Source organism: Brienomyrus brachyistius, chromosome 11 (genome assembly GCF_023856365.1).
Source record: "Brienomyrus brachyistius isolate T26 chromosome 11, BBRACH_0.4, whole genome shotgun sequence".
Lineage (NCBI taxonomy): Eukaryota > Metazoa > Chordata > Actinopteri > Osteoglossiformes > Mormyridae > Brienomyrus > Brienomyrus brachyistius.
In genome coordinates this window covers 20,163,971-20,182,710 of record NC_064543.1, presented here as the reverse complement: position 1 = coordinate 20,182,710, position 18,740 = coordinate 20,163,971, and the positions used below count along the sequence as shown (strand labels likewise).

At 48.8% G+C, this 18,740-nt stretch overlaps 1 protein-coding gene across 6 annotated transcripts; it reads right to left on the bottom strand.

Annotated features, from left to right (window-relative positions):
• Nucleotides 1-704: 704 nt before the first annotated feature.
• LOC125751963 (kinesin-like protein KIFC3) lies at nt 705-18,705 on the bottom strand. 6 transcript variants are annotated; one of them, XM_049031432.1, is made up of 21 exons: nt 14,127-14,924; nt 10,388-10,514; nt 8,765-8,898; nt 8,414-8,561; nt 8,197-8,333; nt 8,041-8,106; nt 7,692-7,772; nt 7,383-7,595; nt 7,107-7,274; nt 6,274-6,552; nt 6,079-6,190; nt 5,599-5,777; nt 5,336-5,440; nt 4,991-5,121; nt 4,240-4,363; nt 3,941-4,070; nt 3,404-3,633; nt 2,325-2,477; nt 2,100-2,214; nt 1,862-1,906; nt 705-1,640 (listed from the first exon to the last, which is right to left on the bottom strand). In XM_049031432.1, exons 1-20 carry the CDS (start codon nt 14,247-14,249, stop codon nt 1,902-1,904), a joined length of 2,760 nt encoding a protein of 919 aa, XP_048887389.1. In that variant the 5' UTR covers nt 14,250-14,924; the 3' UTR covers nt 705-1,640; nt 1,862-1,901. The 6 variants fall into 6 exon arrangements, with proteins under 6 accessions (XP_048887389.1, XP_048887390.1, XP_048887388.1 ...); XM_049031433.1 differs by lacking the exons at nt 1,862-1,906; nt 14,127-14,924 and adding an exon at nt 18,156-18,705; XM_049031431.1 differs by lacking the exon at nt 1,862-1,906 and having other exon boundaries at nt 8,414-8,552; nt 14,127-14,925.
• Between the last annotated feature and the right edge of the window lie 35 nt (nt 18,706-18,740).

The window sequence follows — 18,740 nt, the reverse complement described above, 5'->3', positions numbered from 1 at the left end:
AGTTGGGATTACAAAGCAAAGGGTGATGGATGCTGGCAAGTCCAGCATCAGCACCATTGTTTTTAGATGCATTGGGTCACAGAAATAGTCCCAGAATTACCCAGCAGTGCCAGTCATCACAAATAAGGGCACAAACACAGGTTCACCATATTTTTTTTTGGGGGGGGGGGGGGGGGGGGGCAATGTGTAGGTCAGAATGTTAGACGTGTGTGATTGGAAAGATTTCAAATCCCAGGGTCAACAGAATAATCCTCATTGGGCCCTTGAGCTGCGTCCGTAACCCCTGAAAAGCGATGCAGGGTGTCGGACAAGCGGCAGACTCTGTCCATCTTAAGAACAGTAAGACAGGATGTGCAAAAACTAAATAAATCCTATAACCACAGGAGGTCCTTGTGGCCAAGTCGGCATGTACTGGGCAAAGGTAGGAGCTTAGCAGCACGTAGCCGAGTAAGAAAGGTCTGCTTACCTTCTTCAAAGCAGACACCAGAGTAAACAGCATGAGGGCGGCAATAACCTTTCCTAAGCCTCTGTGCCTGTGATCAGAAAAATCACTGGAGCCCAAAGTGAATCTGAACCTCTTCAAATTCCACCAGTACTACCATTTTGAGACACTTCTGCCCTCTAGTGGTGCCTGCTAATTTTTCCTTGACCGTAATAGCAAATAAATTCCACTTTTCGAGATGCCATTGAAATGACAGACCGACTAAAGTTTAAAATTTTACTTCTCACAAAGTGTCCACATTCATGGAATTCACTGAATTCACAAGCCCCATCAATGCTTAAAAGAAAAAAAAAATAATTGGAGGAATATACTCTCATTTTATTAAAAATATAAAAACAAGAAATCAACATTTTTCCGACATATAGCCAAGCGCGAGCAAGTACCCATCAAAACTGCAGATGTATCAGCAACAGACGCCAGAGGAGATTCGTTTCTCGTAACACTTGACTGAGCAGATGAGTCATCCCCATTAAAACTGTCCACTTCAGTTCGTCATACTCCCCCAGAGTCACACGATGATACGGATTGTACCGAAACAAGCGTTTCCCAGTCTTCGGTTTGCTTAGAAGCAGACGGCAAAATCTAGGCTGGAGGTGTGCATGCATTGTAGATTTTAATCTTTACAGGTGTTAAGATAACTAGCAGTTACAAGCATCTGCTGTACAGGATTACGCTTTGCACTTAAATCGCAGGATTGGAAATAAAACCACTGCAGGACTCCAGGTCCTGTTATACCTAGATTGCATAAAAATCAAAATCTTTCATTAAAGTGCATCTTATTTTAAATACTGTCTGTGAAAGTCTCACATCACAGGCTGCAGAAGTGAGACGATCCAGGACCAAAATGGCAGACAGGTGGCCTGTGGGCAATTGTACTGTGCCCTGTTTTGCACCCTCCACTGCAATTAGTGAGAGAGGACACTGGCCAGTGCAGTGCCCAAATAGCCAAAAAAAAACAGCCCCTGAGTGGGTAGCTTATTTCACCCAGGGTGCAATCAATGGTGAATCTTTGCAGCAGTTTGAGACAAAAAGATATTCCATTGGCTGGATGGGAACCAATCAGGTGCTGCCATGGTCCTCCAGAGCTCTGGTTCTGTATGGTCCTTGAGGTCTTATGAAGCAGCCAGCTTCATCCGTCCTGGTGACAGGGGGGAGATGATTATACGCATTTGATTGGGAAATGTGAGCAGCAAATGAGTGCAACTGGAAGCAACAGCAGGGCGAACGAAGCGGCAGGTGTGACAGGACAGAGATGGACACGCAGTTACAGGGCCCTGCAGACAGGGGGCAGGCTTGATGGTGGATACCGTGCCATGCTGCATTGTATATGCCAAGCAGATGCGCTAAAAACCCACCTACCTGCCCACTGTGTCACCAATCAGCTGCCTCTGTCTACAAGTCAGTCTATAAACCAACCAATCAGGGTCAGAACAGCAGACAAAGTCCAAGAGGAGAGAAAAGAAAAGTTTCAGTGAACCGACAGTGATTGGCACACCCGGGTAGAGCAAGGGGATAATGTAAGTGCAAAGAAAAAGGTTTCAGTGTGTGAGAGGACGCGAGTGTGTGGGTGTGTGTGTGCGCGTGTGCTGATGTCCACCTGAGGAGAGGTGTGACTGGGACTTCCTGCGGGCGCCGGACAGCGCAGAGATGGAGCCCGAGCTGCTGATGCGGGAGATGGGCAGTGGTACGGGAGTCACCGGCGGAGAGTCCAGCTGCAACGAGCCAGCCAGCAGCCATTAGCCAGCAGAGGGGCTCACGTCCATCATGCTCTGCCTCCACCAAGCCCCGCCCCATCCCAGGTCACATTAGCACGCCCGCTTACCTCCACGCTGTCGTGGGTGGGGGAGGCCGAGTTGGGGGAGCAGTCAGCCGGCCTGCGGGTGGCACTCACAGGGCCCAGCTCCACAGATCGCACGCGCTGGGCAAACTTCAAGGAGCACACAGACTCGCTCATGTTGTTGTCCAGTGGGGACACCTGGGGGGAGGGGGTGGGAAGTCATGTGACTGACAGCCGGAGCCAAGACGACTGGCACAGGACAGGCAGACGAACAGACATCTCATATCGTTCCCCAGCTGAAACAAACAGAAAACCCACCACACTCCATACAGGTGGTCAGCATCAGGGGCGAATTGGTCGTTTCCACTCAAAGTCACTGATGCAGGGGTGGGCAGTATGGCAAAAATACCATCACAATTCGTTTATAAGACTATTTAAAAAATTACTGAACAGTCCAACTAGCGTCCCCCATATAAAAATACAGCCCGATAAGGTAAAGCCATATTCTGTACACTTTGCCGCGTTGCCATCCGATGTGCAAACCCTATTACCGCCAACACCTGTTTGCACTGCGCTGGTTTTGAAAAACCGAAGAAGTTTCATATTACTGATGTGTGATTCTTTTTAGGGAGCACCTCCTCCATGTCGTCCAATCCACTGCGTCGCCCAGTAGGGGGTGTGTAGGAAGCTGGGAACGAGGGCGCTAAAGGGGGAGGGGACTAAATCCACAGCACTACCTACTGTTTGCTAATACTGGCTTATGGAAATGGATTTAGCTGACAAACAACTTGATGCATGTATGAGGCGCAACTGACAGAAAATGTACTGCAGCACGATACCAGGCGCTCTCTCCATAGCGGCAGATCTCAGAAACATTAATTGCTCAGTATTGTGAAATTGCACACCGCATCCCCCCTCCAGATGCTTAAAAAACACTCTAGCTAGCTGCTTAGCAGAACGTGCCTCTTCTAAATAAAATATTACATCAGGGCCTTGGTTATGTAGTGACTGATCGTGGCCAGCAGGGGGCCACAGCTCAGCAGTCCCTCACAGATGCATGGTTTGAGTGGTGGTGAACACCACTGCTGGTCAGGATAGTATGTTATGAAAACAAACCTTCTCACCTGCACCATCATGAGGGTCTTGCTGTCCCCGTTCAGCGAGTCCTGCAGCAAGTAGGTGAGCCGCGAGTTCCGGAACGGCACGTGGGGCTGGCGGGAGCGCAGGGCGTGGATGACGTCTCCCAGGGCGGCCAGGGACTTATTGATGCACTGCGCCTCCCGCAGGCGGGAGCCTTCAGCGCCCGATCGCGAGATGCGCTCCGAGCCTGCCAGGTCCACTAGGTTCAGTTTACCTGCCAGAATACGTGGGACACGCCTGTGACACACAACCACCTCTCATGCACACGTGGAGGGTTCCCTTATAAGGTGTGCCTTTTTTAAGGTGGTATAACTTTTAAGGTGGAAACCCACAGTGAACATTAAGCTTCTTAAAGAAATGTTGATTAAAGATTAAATTTCTCCCTTAAGGCTGAAAAGTACTGCCTTGCCGTCTCTGTACACACTGCCATTAAAGGATGTCTCCATGACCTCATCTACTCTAACTTATGTTGACCCTTTGGAGAGTTGCGCCGGACAGTGCATGCGTTTCCGGCAGATCACCTGACGTGCGGTGACCCGTCGTGGCGTTGACCCCGGCCACGGTGACGATGAGGAGGGCGTGCGAGCGGGAGCTGTGCTCGTTCAGGTTGGTGCAGGCAGTAGCTCGGTTCACATAACCCAGGCTGAAGACCTGAGAGACAGAGAGGGACCTCAAGGAGGACAATCCAGAGAGAGACGCAGCGGCTCAACCACAATCTAGCCTGGCACTGCTAGAGGAGCTGCTGCTTTCATTCATACATCAGGAAGTCCCACAGAGTGTGAGTGTCTCGGTGTGTGTGTGGGGGTCGGTGTGCACGCACCCTGTTGATGTCCTCCACACTCTGCACGCTAATCTCTGTGAGTCCTGGCACATACAGCTGCCCGCTGCCATCCGGACACATCTTAATCTCCAGCTTCTCACTGGGGTTATCGCCCAGAAGGTTCCTGAACCATTACAGGCATAGATCTTACTATTGCTTTGAAAATCTGAACATCAATATGAATGTGAACACAGTGAACTAGAGCAGTCAGAAACAGAAGGACAATCTATGCAGTGGAACCGATGATCTCAATAATATGGAGAGAACCAAAAGTAGTGACATCACTTCCTTTTACAAATTTTGCTGTCTCCAATTAAGATTAATGATTATGACATCAAATCAGATTCACCACTATCTGAATTTGAATTTATTTACCCGAATCTGAACGCGTTAACCTGAACTTGCATTAAAAGAACGCGTATTTAACTTTACGTTGCTTGTGTGGTGGTAACAATTCAAGTTCAGGTTGTAAAATTCTGGTCATGAAAATTCGGGTTGAGGAATTCAAGTTCAGGGAAACAGGGAAAACATCTGGTATCCTCAGAACAAAAACAAGCATAGATCTAAATCAAGCACAATTCTGGCCACACAAGTAACAAAGTAAACATAAGTTCAGATTTACGCTTTAATTCATGGCCAGGCAAACACGTTAAGATTCAGGTTAATAAATTCAAATTCGGGTTGTGGTGAGTCCGATTGCCACAAATGATTAAGTGCCAGAAATAAATCTACGAATAGCAGGGCTGCCCACCGGAGCGTCTCATTGTAAATCTCCACCATGCTGACGGTGATGCGGAACTCCCAGTCGGGGGCCTTCTCTGACACCTCTGAGAAAAGCAGCTGCAGTGCCCTTTGGTTGATGCCTGGGTTGTCTGCCACCCCCTAGTGGTGAAAATCAGAAGCAGTCACAACTATAATGCCATCAGAATTGATCAAATGTTGATTTGCACCCTGGGGATAATCCCTCCTCAACAAAGAACTTAAGCCAACTGCCATACGAGGCATCAAGGCGCAAGTGAATAAAACTAAGGACAGTGATTGTCAGAGTCATCATCCCACATATCTGAAAGACCAATGGATGAGTATAAGCACATACCTCCATGGTGTAGGTCTTGCCTGCACCTGTCTGTCCATAAGCAAATATGCAAACATTGTAGCCATCAATGCAAGACGTGATCAAGGACTGGACTTCCTGAAAAACCTGGCCAATCAGAATAGGAAAAGGGCACATCATTTCCCTCATTTTTTGTGATTTGCCAGGCTCACCTAGCCAATCAAAACCTGGAAAGAAAAGGGCAATTCCCCCCCCCCCCCCATTTCCCGTGCTTTGCCTGGTTGTCCACCTGTCCACAGTCTCACCTCCTCCTGCGTCGTCTGTGGGGGAAACACCTTGTCCAACTCGAAAGTCATCAGCTTCCCTTTGCTTGCTAGGTGGAGCAGAGCGTCGTCATCAGGGTCAAAGGTCACAACGCTCCTCGACCCACTCGATGTGGCCTCCTGGCCTACAGGTCTGACTCGGCAGAAGACACGGATATTTCCTAAAACGAAGTAAGTATTTTAGGAGGAAAGTTATTTTTAACTGTTAATGTAAACCAATGATCTACCCAACTGTTGAAACTTGACCAATCACAGGAAGCCACTAAACTATTTCTGCATTGATTACGGGGAGGAAATTAAGTCAAGGAACCAATTTTAATCCATAGCTGCATAGAGAAGCCAAGATGACACTTGGTATCTCACCCAAACCACACACACGGAGCTGAGAATGAAGGTGGCCCTTGGGGTCTCAACTTACCCCGCATACAGAGCTCAGGGAGAGGAAGACGCCAAGCGGCTCACCTCTAAGACGGACCAGCTCGTCATGGCACCTCTTCCTCAGGTTCATCTCTCTCTTGTACTTGCGCAGAAGCTCCCGGTTGGTGCTGCTCACTTCCCTGATCACATGACAGATCTGCAGGCACACATGAAGGTTCAGCAGGATTCTAGCCACCAGAGGGCATCCCCAGTGGCCTGCATGCCACAGCCCTACCCTACCTCCTGCTTGGCCTCAGCGATGGCCTTCTCCAGCATGAAGGGGAAATCCTGCACCTGCCTCTTCAGGCAGTTGTAATCGCAGGTGAGGGTGCGCAGGGCAGGCTGCAAAGTCAGAAGGTTCATTCGTACGCCTGCCAGGTTCTGATGTACTGCCTTCATCTCGCTCTCGGCCCGGACGAAGGCCTCCTCGATGACACGGTTCTTCTCCTCCTCCAGGATCTGCATCTCCACCTCCAGCTGGCCCTGGCACCGCTCTATTTCCCCCTCATATGTCAAGACCTAAAGGGAGGTGATCACACAGACAGCCTAGAACCTTGAGATCCAGAAGGTCATACTCGTCATTCTTAAGTCACATGACAGCCTCTCCTTTTCCTACACTCAGAGCTACCATCCCACGAAGATCTAGGGTGTTTCTCAATATGCATAATAATGTCCTGGCGTACCGATTTACATCATCTTCCACTGCCAAAGACCAGTTCCAATACTAAAAAGTACCGAAGACGGTAAAACTCCCCGGCTGTAGGTCTTGCAACAGCGAATATCAACCTCAAATATCAAGGATATCAGTTGCCCAATCCCATAATTCATTGCAACCCAAGCTCGTTTTGGGAGGCAAGTTACTAAGACCGCTGTTGTCAAGAACACAAGTACAATCTTTGCTTTCTTGGCACTGAGGAAACACCCCTACACTGTCCCAGAAATTAAAGTGCCAATGACAGGTCTTCCAGCAGGTGGCATATAAAGTTTCTGAACCAAGTATATGATCTCCTCTGGGGAACATCACCCACCACAATGTCAGTTAAGTGTTTGCAGGGTACTCTGGGATGGGGCACCTGTGCACGCAGCTGACTGCTGACTCGCTGAGACTCATGCAACTGCTGCTGCAGCTCAAGAAAAAGATCCTGTTGGACCACGAGCTGCTCCTGCAAGACCTGGTTCTGGGCCTCGTGTAGGGTCTGCTTGTGCCGGGGAAAATCCATCTCACCCACACCTGCCAAATACTGCAGTACAAAAGAAAAAAAAACATCAATGGCACAGGTTGATACAAAGTGCACGACCACCAGCCTTCATTTCCACTTCATGTAGCAACATTCATCAGTTATTCCCACCTTGGCCTGAGGGGGCAGCGTTGTCTGCCTGGACGGGGCTCTCAGCCTCTGGCTCGGCTGTGGTTCTGTCTCCCGCTCCTGGAGTACCTGCTCCAGTTGCGTCGCTCTCGCCGCCTCCTGGTTCAGCTGCCGCTGTAGCTCGCGAAGCTGCTGCTGCTGTTCCCGGACCTCCTCATCACGCTGGGCCAGCTGCCTGCGGAGAGCCTCCAAGTCCTGCATGGATGATGGAGAGCATAAGGGTAGAGCTCCCAACTACCAAAGCGATACACACAGAGGTGAACATGGAACAAAATATTACATAAAAATCACCTGGCACTCTCGTAGCTCTTGTTTGAGACGCTCATTCTCCAACACTAGGACTTCTAGTTGCTTTTCCAGGTCCGTTGCCCCCTAGTGGTTAGAGTAGGAAGACACTCTTACTCCGCAAGTACAGATACAGACACCTGAGATGAAAGGCATGTATAAATGCAGCTTGGTGGCCCCGTGTATCACTCTCAATCATCTCAGTACAGTAAGACAGTCACATGACCTATAATACTGCGATTCAAGAACAGGTTCAGGGTCCTTTATGATAAAGTCAGTACTGCCAATAGAAATGAGGAGGAGGAGTTTAAATATCGGGACTGAGGAAATCCAGCAAAGTGTTTAACAGACAGACCAGTCCAGCACGCAGCCTCTCCACCTCCTGGGTCTGATCCAGCAGCTTCTCCTCCAGCAGTCCCACCTGTAGGTCAAGGCAGGAAACACACCCTCTTAAAACATGCAGAGTAACCCCTGCTTAAGGACAGGGATGGAGCAGAGAGCAGATGGGTACCTGTGCATGCAGCCTGCTGATCAAGGCCTGCTGGCCGGGGTCCTTGACATGTGAAAGGTTCTGGGTGTCGCTTCCCTCCTCAAGCCCCTGCTCTGCTGGATGCAGTTCAGACGGTCCTTGAGAGGAGCCCCCCCCACCTGTGGGGACACCCATCGTTTACAGAGCCACCTACAGCCTAGCGAGGCCTCACGAAGACCATCAGATCCCAGTTTCTCACCAGAGGGTGCAACCTCACACTGCGAAGCTCTGCACTCCTGCTTCGGGGTCCAGAGATCCTGGGACTGAGGTCCGTGGCTCAGACAGCCCCAGCCGACGTCCTCCCTGCACAAGCGTGCCTGGATTTCAGACACCTTGTCCTGCAAGGTCTCATGAGCGAAAAGGAAGCAGGAGTCAGAGGACGTCGGAGACTCCTCAGGAATGGGCGAGAGTCAGATCATAACTCTGACTGTCAATCATCATGACAGAGAGATATGTCAGTTGCCTGGTCTTTAATCCCCCTGTTGGAGTCCCTATATAAAATCACCTGAAATACATCAGCCCAACTTTCATAATTCATTTGAAAACTTACCTGTATGAGCAGCTGTTGGTTGCTGGGGTTGGGGAGTTCAGAGGTCAGTAAGCGACGGGGGAAGGCAGAGGTCTGCAGTGGGAGGAAGGAGGTGTCCTCCTCGCCGTCACTCATGAGGAGATCCAGCGAGCTGTCTGCGGAGAGCGAGAAGGCGGCACTCAGGGTCACGCTTGCCCACACACACACACACACACACACACACACACACACACACACACACACACACACACACACACACACACACACACACACACACACACACACACACACACACACACACACACACACACACACACACACACACACACACACAAAGTGCCCCAATCAACCCGACCTACTTCGAAAAAGCATCGAGTTTCACCATAGTACTACAGCTAATTAATGGCAAACAAAGGGGATCGGGGGAGATGTAATCTACTCTGCTAGCTGTTCTTCGAGCCAGGGAGAAGGACACCTAGTATACGACATAATCGCGAGATCTTAATGTTGGATTAAATAACGTAAAAAGGGCCCGATGGGGAAGGATCCAAATGGAGCAAAGTGGATCGTGGCAGGAAATGCTTAACAAACGAAGAGCAAAAAAAAACAGCACTGCAAAAAAAAAAAAAAAAAAAAAAACGTAGGATGGTACAGAGAACATCCAGGCCAGGAAAAGGGCTGGTGGTCAGGCCAGAGGCAATGAAGGGCACATGCAGCAAAATCAGCTGCAGAGTGCAGTGGCAGTCTGTTTGCATCAACATGTTCAGAAATAAATAAAGTGCACAGCAGCTGCATGATGTGCATGCTCAGAAATCTACACCGGACCCCCCTGCATGGTCCTGAAGACGTATCTGGGGGTCTCGATCCTGCAATGTGCTGGGAGACGGTCATCAGGCTGCAGATAAGATCATTCGTCCCAGTGAGCAGTGTCACCTTCAGGACCAGCTGGCATCTCCAGTATGACAGCTAGCATGCTAAGAGTATCTGCATTACTGTCCCACACCATCAGGGGGTGTGGTGGCCGAAGGGAAGCTGCATAGGCTGCCACTAAGTACACGTGCAACCGCATGCTGACAGACCTATTCGCATGCACATGGAACGACGTCTGCAGGGAATACGTCTCGGACATGCATGTACAGAGAGAGGCGGACAGCTTGACGACCGAACAACCCCGAGCCAGTGACGCGGGTCACTGAACACAGTCCCCGAAACACAGCATCTGCTTCAGACACCAGCCTGCCAGACGCAGCACTGCTGCAGCACTGGCCTGCTTTCCAGAACAATCCCGGCTCTCCGTCCCCAGTCACCTTCACAGCAGTCAGCAGCAGGAGATCGACAGACAGGAACCTTTTAAAGGGAAACGTCGCGGTAACCATACCTGCCCTGTTGCTCCCCCTTACCTACCCACCTCGCTGTACCTGCCCTGCTGCAGACTCCTGCTCCTCTCTGCAGCTCCAGTCCCTGTGAAAGTCTGCAGCCTCACACATCACCTCCCCGCCCCCCCCCCCCCCCAATCTGCCTCTCACAGCCCCCCTCTCCACTCTCTCCCTCGCTCCCTGCAACCCGCAGGAAGTCTCGCATGCAGGAATCTCAAGCACATCGCTCCGCTGGTTTCTCTGCCGGCCCCGGCCATGTGACACCCACCGTCGAATGAGACGTCTCTCTTCCAGAGCTCCTGTAAGCAGGGGGTGTGGTCAAAGTCCCAGGTCCTGCGTGCGCCGAGCATGACCGGTGAAGGCGGCTTGTGGCGCACGCCGACTCTCCAGACCAGCTGCAGGGGAAAGTCACACGACTGAGGATCCTGACGTCACAAAGCAGAACACCCACTGACTCAAACAGCACGCAGTACAGGCAAGTTCCACTGCTCTGCGAGCCTCACTCGCAACCCCACCCACCCTAGCATGTTCAAATATGTGACTAACGGCTAAAAGACTAGTTAAAAATCACACAGACCTCAAATGTTCTTAAATACCCCAAACCCCAGTAGAGCGCTCAACAGCAGACTGACTAAAGAAACAGGCTGTTTGTTGAAGGCATCGTAATTCAGATGAGTCTGGATCACCATTCAGATCTTTCCACATCAAAAACTAAATATGCCAATTAATATTAACACAGGAATAGATGTATAATATCAACCCACATCAAAGTGGGTTACTGGTGGCCCTCACAGGATTTACTCATCTCTGCTATCGAAGTTTTACTGTATGAACCAATGAGATGCATCAATCCAGAGCAGCAAAACTCACACAAACATCTAACATTCTAAAGACATCAGCTGCCACCACCGCTGTACTCAGGTAACCTTAATCCTTTAAGCTCTACTGCAGCCAACTTCCTCCACACCCCCCACTCTGCTCCGGCGACTTCCTTCCTCCCGCTGAACCGGACTCCCGGCATTCCTCACATTCCTCTTACGTTCCTCGCTTGAGCAATTTCCGGCTTTGTTTTCGAATGCAGCCCCAGCTGGAGGGAGGGATGCCAGAATGAAGGAGCCACTTTATGCGGACGAGGGAGGCAGGACCTACGATACCCAGAATGCCACTGGCTTCCTACCGGGGCCCACGGTTCAAAAACCGCCGCACACGATGTCCCTTTAAGACCCAAGTTGCCTGCCAAGATTGCCAGATGGCTCCAGCACGGGTTTTTTTTTTTTTTTTTTTAAACAGGCAGCCTGTAAGGATGCCCTGTTTGGGCCGGACCAGTAGCTCTGTGCGTCATCTTTGTCGGGATCCTGAACCATCACATCTGCTAAAAATGTCTGCCTCAAGCCCGGGAGCAAAGGTCACCGTGAAGTGATTAACCATGAGAGCCACCCTCCTCAAGTCTGTCTCTGCAGAGTCACCCTGAAACGAACCAACTTCAGAGGGTCTCGGCCTATGAAACATTTCCTGCGCATGGAAGACACAGAATAATGTTTGGGAAGATTCAGCTCTCATTTATCTGAACAAAGTTAAATCCTCTGGTGTACAAACGTGTGTGTGAGTGTGCGCAGTCTAATTTAGTCTTCTGCCTAAAACATTTAAGCTTCAAACAAATTCTGCATCTGACCCTGATAGACAGTTATATGGACCTGAATTCTTTACACCAGATGTATTTTTTGTGTGCACACACCACACACAGAGTCAGGGATGCTTGACAGCTTAAGCACATACAAAATGAGCCTTATTGCTGCAGTAACTTTAACAAGTAAATAATCCAGTGGTGTTTAACACAAACAAAAGCACCCATGTCAAAATATAATCTTGACTGAGAAACAGCGCCAAGCACTGGCAGATTAAGAAGTTTGCCGAATGAGTCAAGACCATCAAATCAAGAATAAAATGACCCCCGATTGCATGTAGCAGATACATCTTAAGGTGGAGGTACCACGTGAGGTGATTTCTGCAGAAAGAGGCTCCAGTAATAGCAGCGACGGCCTCATAACCCGGGTATAGCATAAGCTACCAATGAGCTGTGATTTTGACCAGTACTCACCACCCCCCAGCAGTGCCAGACGCCCAGTCATACTCCTTTCTCCGGCCTCTCTCTGCTGCTGGCCACCGACACTCTGTTCCAACCCCCCAGGTCTGTGCGGCCTGCTTTTTGCCTGTTGCTTAGCAACAGCCAATCAGAGCCAGTCTCAGCCCTCCTCTGATACGAGCACACCCCCTTGCATGTGCCCTCGAAGCTCCCGCTAAATATTTCATACGCAAGTGAAGCCTGCTTCACCGACCTATTTCACGAAGTGGGTTTGGGGCGCTGTGTTAGTGACACGTTCCGTACCTTCTCCCCAATGACGACTCATGGGATTTCAAACAGACCCTGTCACCGAGACACGACTGTACCACAAGATGACTGTACCACATTTGATGCGGCGGGACACAGGAGACAGGGAGGATTATTTAGAAGTCAGTAATCTTTCAGAAATCTGAACCTCCTGTCCTGACTGAATCCACTCTCCCCTCAGAGAACAGAGTCTGTCATCAAGGAGTGCACTCATCCAGCTCACTCCCTCTTCACACCCCTGCCCTCCGGAAAGGACTACCGGTGCACCAGCACTCACACCACCTGGTTCACGGACGGCTTCCTACCACAGGCCGTCAAGTCACTGAATAGCCAATGACCTGCATCTGTCCCCCCCACCGTATTGCACTGCACATAATTCAGTATCCAACATACATAATTCATAATGTTAATATTGCACCTCTGCACAATCAGTACTTTACTACCTCTGTGGTTATTTGCACACCCTTATCACCCAAGTATCACTTTTATAGCACTGCTATTTGTCCTGTACTGCTCCGCTGTTTGTCCTGTTGTCCCCCATGCACCTCTCCCCCCCCCTGCTACAAGCGCTGGGTAAGCAATTCCATCGCAAGCCCACCTACCCGTGTGACCGGGAGACCGGCGTGAGCATCGTCACGCCGTTCGGGGCGTCAACCTTCAACACACCGAATAAATAAAAGGTGCAGGAGCCCCGGGTGGACTGGGATCCTGTCTGGGGCACACTGCACACTGCACCCAGTCAGGTCCAGGGACCATCCCAAAGCAAGCAATAGTTTGCTGTTCAGTGCTTGGGTTTACCCAGGACTCAGTGCCTGCTGGCCCGACACAGGCGTACCGCGCACTTCACTGGTGTTGGCACAAACAACGTTACTAAAGATAAGATAAGATTATAAGTCTTATATGATCATATAATAAAAATCACACACACACCTCCTGGATAATGCCCATGCATTTCCACAAATGTTTTGAATCTGTTTGTTATGCTGAAACAGAGTCCATTATAATTCACAACTCATAAATCATTTGATATCTTGCGTAATTTAGCTATATTTATTCAGTGTTTCTACATGGCCAGACAGTCAATTACAAACAAAGGCTATTTGCTTTGCGAAATAAACAAGAGGCACACGCCTAACACTCACCATCACTGTGCGTTCAGAAGTGAGTGATGTTTTGTGGTATTAGATGCCAATCCAAGCAAAAAATGCTGAAAATGACACGTTAATAAAATTTCTTCCCCCATAATAAAGATCGAGGCAGCCCAAAACACCCCCACCATAAAAAAGTGCAACATAAAAATATATCTGCCTGCTATTAAGGGCCCCACCCTGACAAACTCAGGTTTCCTAAAGAATGCGGCACTCAAAGTACAAGCATTTCATCTGGCTTTGAAAGGCAGCCGAGGTATAAAAGAGCCTCTTCCAGTGCTTACTGATCGGTGCTTTGATACGTTATGAAGATCCTGACCACATTCACCAAGCAAACAAATGGAGGAAGACCACGATTCCACAGCAGTTCAAATCAGTCCTATAGCCGAGAGACTGGCATCTGTACCAGCAGCCCATAGGTCAGCAGGCACCGTCTGGCAAACCGGTGCCGACATAAGCGGGATCCTCACCTGAAGCTCTCCGCTGCCGCCTGGCTCGTCCACGCCGTGGCGGTCACCAGGAGACGGAACCGCGCGGTAGCGACGGAGGAGGCTACGGATGCAGAGCGCCATCATGGTGCAGAGTACGTACATTGCTAGGCAGGAGCAGCGATGCCGAAGCAAAGATGTCCAGGAAGATCGGGTCTCAAAGCTAGGTCTTGGTGTTTTGGTTCAGACCAAGCAGAGTCAAAACCCCGAAGGAGATCGCAGACGTACAGAATGTTCAACAGGTTTCAGAGAGCAAGAGAGAGTTCTCTCCGCACACCTGGTGAAACCCTAGGCTTGATTTGCCAGTAAAATGTTCCAGGACAGCTGAGGGAGGGCTGGCAGACCGTGCGTCCACGGCAAATCATGGTCAGATCTGCTGCTCCAGTGGTAAACAAGCCAAAGTTCAGCTCACCTGGACACACCTAGTCCATGGGGTGGGGACGAGATACCACAGTGGGCCCCGCACCAGCATTCCTCCAAAACAGCTCATCAGACCAGCGAAAGTAGAGAGTTAGAAAATGGGCCACTCCTATCAGTGACCCGGCTGACACGCTCCACACGTCAGACACAAACACAAGCCAAACAAACCACACCATGCCTAAGATGACTAAAGGCCTGACGTTTGGGGAAAGCCCATCCCAGACGTTAGGCGCAGCGATGGGACACCGAGGGCCGCATCATATTCGCGTGACAATGTTTCTCTGGATTCTGACCTCTGATGCTTCACAGTCAGACCCCATCACAGAGAATACCTTCCATCTATCACAGAGTATGTGTGTGGGATTTGGAATTTCATCCCGGTGAGGGGGGGGGGGGGGGCATCGGCAGAGTCTGAGAACCAGCATTCATATATTCAGTAGAGACACTTATCTAAAAGCTGAGAAAGCAGGATCAGATTGGGGGTTAAGGGTCTTGCTTAAAGGCCCAATGATTAAAATCACTCTGCTGACCCTGGGATTTGAACCAGCAACCTTCTGATCACAGGCACAGATTGTTAACCCACGGAACCACACTCCACTCAGCAGTACGTGCCGAGTCGGTGAATAAGCAAGGGCAGCGCAGGAGTACAAGCGGTGTGCGACAACACAGGGGATGATGACAGCCACCACGGCCCTCTCAGAAGTACGCGTGTGTGTGTGTCCCGTGTGTGTGTGTGTGTGTACGTGCGCACAGAAGTCCACAAAAATCTCCTCCCATGGTGCAGCTCCCAGCCCCCAACATAAAGCATGTGTGGAATGAAAAAAATTATAAATGCCTCACATAATCAGAGAACGGGCTTATTTACTTTGGCAAAGATCATCTTTTTCCTTTTAACCATAAAAATGACGTCTAAAACCAAACTGGCACCACCTTCAAACGAAGCCCACAATTCTAAGGAAGGGTTGGGCAACAAGTCCTGTGAAGCAATCAGCACAGTCCCCAAGCAAGCAGATTTCTGAGAAGCTTATCAATCTGCCAGTGGCCCGATACAGCTAGCGAGCTGCTTAGAGGACAGATATTCCATTGATGGGCCTCTCGCTGCGTAAGGGAACCTGCCAACATCATGGCCTACCCTCTTCAAAGACAGTTAACGCTAGGAACCCTCTCATAAAAAGTTTATATTTTAAAATTTACTTAGCAACTGCTTGCATCCAAATGACGTACAATTGAGAAATTAGGGTCAGACTAGAGCAACTGGAGGTTAAGGGCTTTGCTCAAGGGCCCAAAAGGTGGCATCATTCTGACGACCCAAGGATTTAAACTAGCCACCTTCTGATCACAGGTAATGTCCTGACCCACTGAGTCACACACTGCACGGGGTAGAGAGGCCTCCCCTAGTGGCACATGGACACATCCAAAACACAAAATCAGAAAGATGCTGGACTGCAGAAGCTCTGCCTGCTCAGCTGTCAAACCCACAACTGCTCTCCATTTCTCAGCTGCAGCAGCCTGGCCAACTTGCTAACAATGTGCAGGAAACAGCAGCCCTGACGAAGGAGTCCACCTGGAGAATGACATCTATGCTGCACAAGTCAGAGGCTCCATTCATACAGGACAGCAGAGCCAGATGTGAAACACAGAGCTGCTTTGATTTAGAAACTCCATTAAAGAATCACGGAAACACGGAAGGCTAACCTGAACAATTACTCAAACTAGAAAATATGAAAAAGTGCCCGCAAAATGAAGCACAATGTGATGGGACTTTAAGAGGTAAGCAAAAGTTACTTCTCAGCCTGAGTCCATATAATTCAGCTTATTTCACCTTTGGAGAGCAAGTTTAGGAAAAAGTCCGCAGGTTAAACTGCAAAACAACCCAGGCGATGCTGTCTGACAATAAAAACCACACTGCATCTCATTTTACAGCAACAATGAACTTCACAAGTAGTCAAGACGCCATCTGGTGGAAAAAAAAAACTCAAACTAATGACTGCCACTCCTGCCTGAGAAGTAACTGCAATAAAAACATGTGAACTGATAAATGGACGAATTCAGATCGCTAAATATATCAAGAGTATTATTGCTAAAGAACATCTTAGTTGTCAATGCTTTCTACCGAATGACAGTTAAGGTTTTAATATAAAGTCCTCGGTCTTTACAGTTTGAAAATTACGGTTCATTTCCCCAATAATTTAGTACTGACCCCTGTAACCGAAAATGTTTTAATTTGACGGGTCTGTCACCGGGTTGAATTTCCTACTCGAAATCAATTAATGATAATTCAGAAAAAAAGATGTATTCAGGGTGCCCAACTCCTTACTGCTAATTTTCCATACACCCAAAAGCTTTATTTAGGTGTTTAAACAGCGTCTATATCAAATAAATATTTGCTCGACGGTTCGATAATATTTAGTCCGATGTTACTGGTGAGAAAATAAACCATTTCCCTCTCCTGGTCTCCAACAGAAATCATATGAAGTCATTTCCAGCCAGCGATTTTTTAAAAGAGGGTACCTCCCTTTTTCCCCCCTACGCAAAACCACATTCACGTCATTCGTCTGACTAGTATTTATTGCCATCGACGTGTTAACTTCAGTAGCACGCCAACTATGCGATACCTCAACCGGGCATCTGTCAGCCCTTATTGCAACTCTGCGTCGCCTTCCACCTTCACTAGTATATGCACCAAAATTTAAAGTGCGAATTTATATGCACATGCATGCACACACGAAGCAAGGAAAAAGTGCAAAAAAAAAAAAATATGAGCTGCTCCCACAATGACAGTTTTATTCATTATGTAATTAGCCTTCCCCCGTGAAAAGCAAAGGGCCCGCAGGCTGTATAAGCATTTCCTGCGTGCTCCTGTCAACATTCACCGCATACCGGGCTGCATCGAAAACGGAGCGATGGCGAAACTGCCCAATGTGACGATCCCACACTTCCTGCTCCCAGCAGCCGGTGTGTCCAACAGCGTTCAATCTACCATCGCGACCGTCACCTTCAGATCAGTCAGTTCTTTCATAATGTAAAATGCAACCTCTAACTTCACTGTATTTTCTGCAATTCTGTCTTTAACTCAGTATAATGGTGACACGTCCATTCCTCAAATTCAAAGGCAAATTCAATCGGGAAATGGGCAAAAAAAAACACAATATAAAGTACAGGAGCTATATTAAAACGACAATGAAAATCCAAATACGGTGAGAACTACCGATGAAAAAGTGAAAGAGCGGCGACGGATGTTAGGCAAATTTAAAATCCTTCAGACTGCATTTGAGGTGAAGGAAACAATCCTGGAAAATATCTAACGATCGCTTGGCATTTCGTTAGATCTAGTGGATGCCAGTGAAACTACAATAAAATGATTACGCAATTCGGTTAAAGCTACACAACTAAGATGGATTTCTAAAATGAAACCGGTCGTGCAGTTTCAATCTAGATCCACATATTAGGCTACTAGAGAATTTAAGAGGAAAACTGGTATTCAGAGCATGAAATACCATTTAGAATGATATTGTCTGTGTATTAAAGCCACAAAATCAAAAGTCGCGAAAAAAAGGACCGTAAACGTAAGAATTGAAAACTGGGGCTTACCTTTCGGACCCGAAGACGCGTTTCTGAAATGCACACACAACTTTCCTTCTTAAATGTCCAAGGAGTTTCGCCGTAAACTAAACAAAATAAATACTTCGGGTGTCACACGCAAGGTTTCGGGGGGAGAGGAGATCCCGTCAGCGCTTTAAGTGACGCGCACTAACCAGGGTGGAAAAAGTTACTCGCGGGCAGGTTTGAAGCCCCTAAGCGCCGGCAGCCAAATGGCGCAGAGCCGCTAGAATAAAAGCCCCTAACATTAGGATCCGTGACGCGACCGGTTCGTTCAGGGGAGGAAACGGTATCCGCAGACTGTCCCACTATCAGAAACTACTGCATAACAGCGCTTCTGCAGCTCATTCAAGAAAGCAAATGTTTTCGAAAAAGAAAACTTTATTCCAGCGGGTCTGACCACATCCTGGGTAATAAACGTTTGTGTGCCACGTAGCCTATACACCGGGTAACGCTACAGCATATTCCTCTCCCTTAATTATTCAAGAGTGTATTTCATTAGGTTGTCGGTAATTAGCCCTAGCAATGCACAGTTGTTCCCCAAAACACCATTCCAAAAACAATGGAATTAAGCAA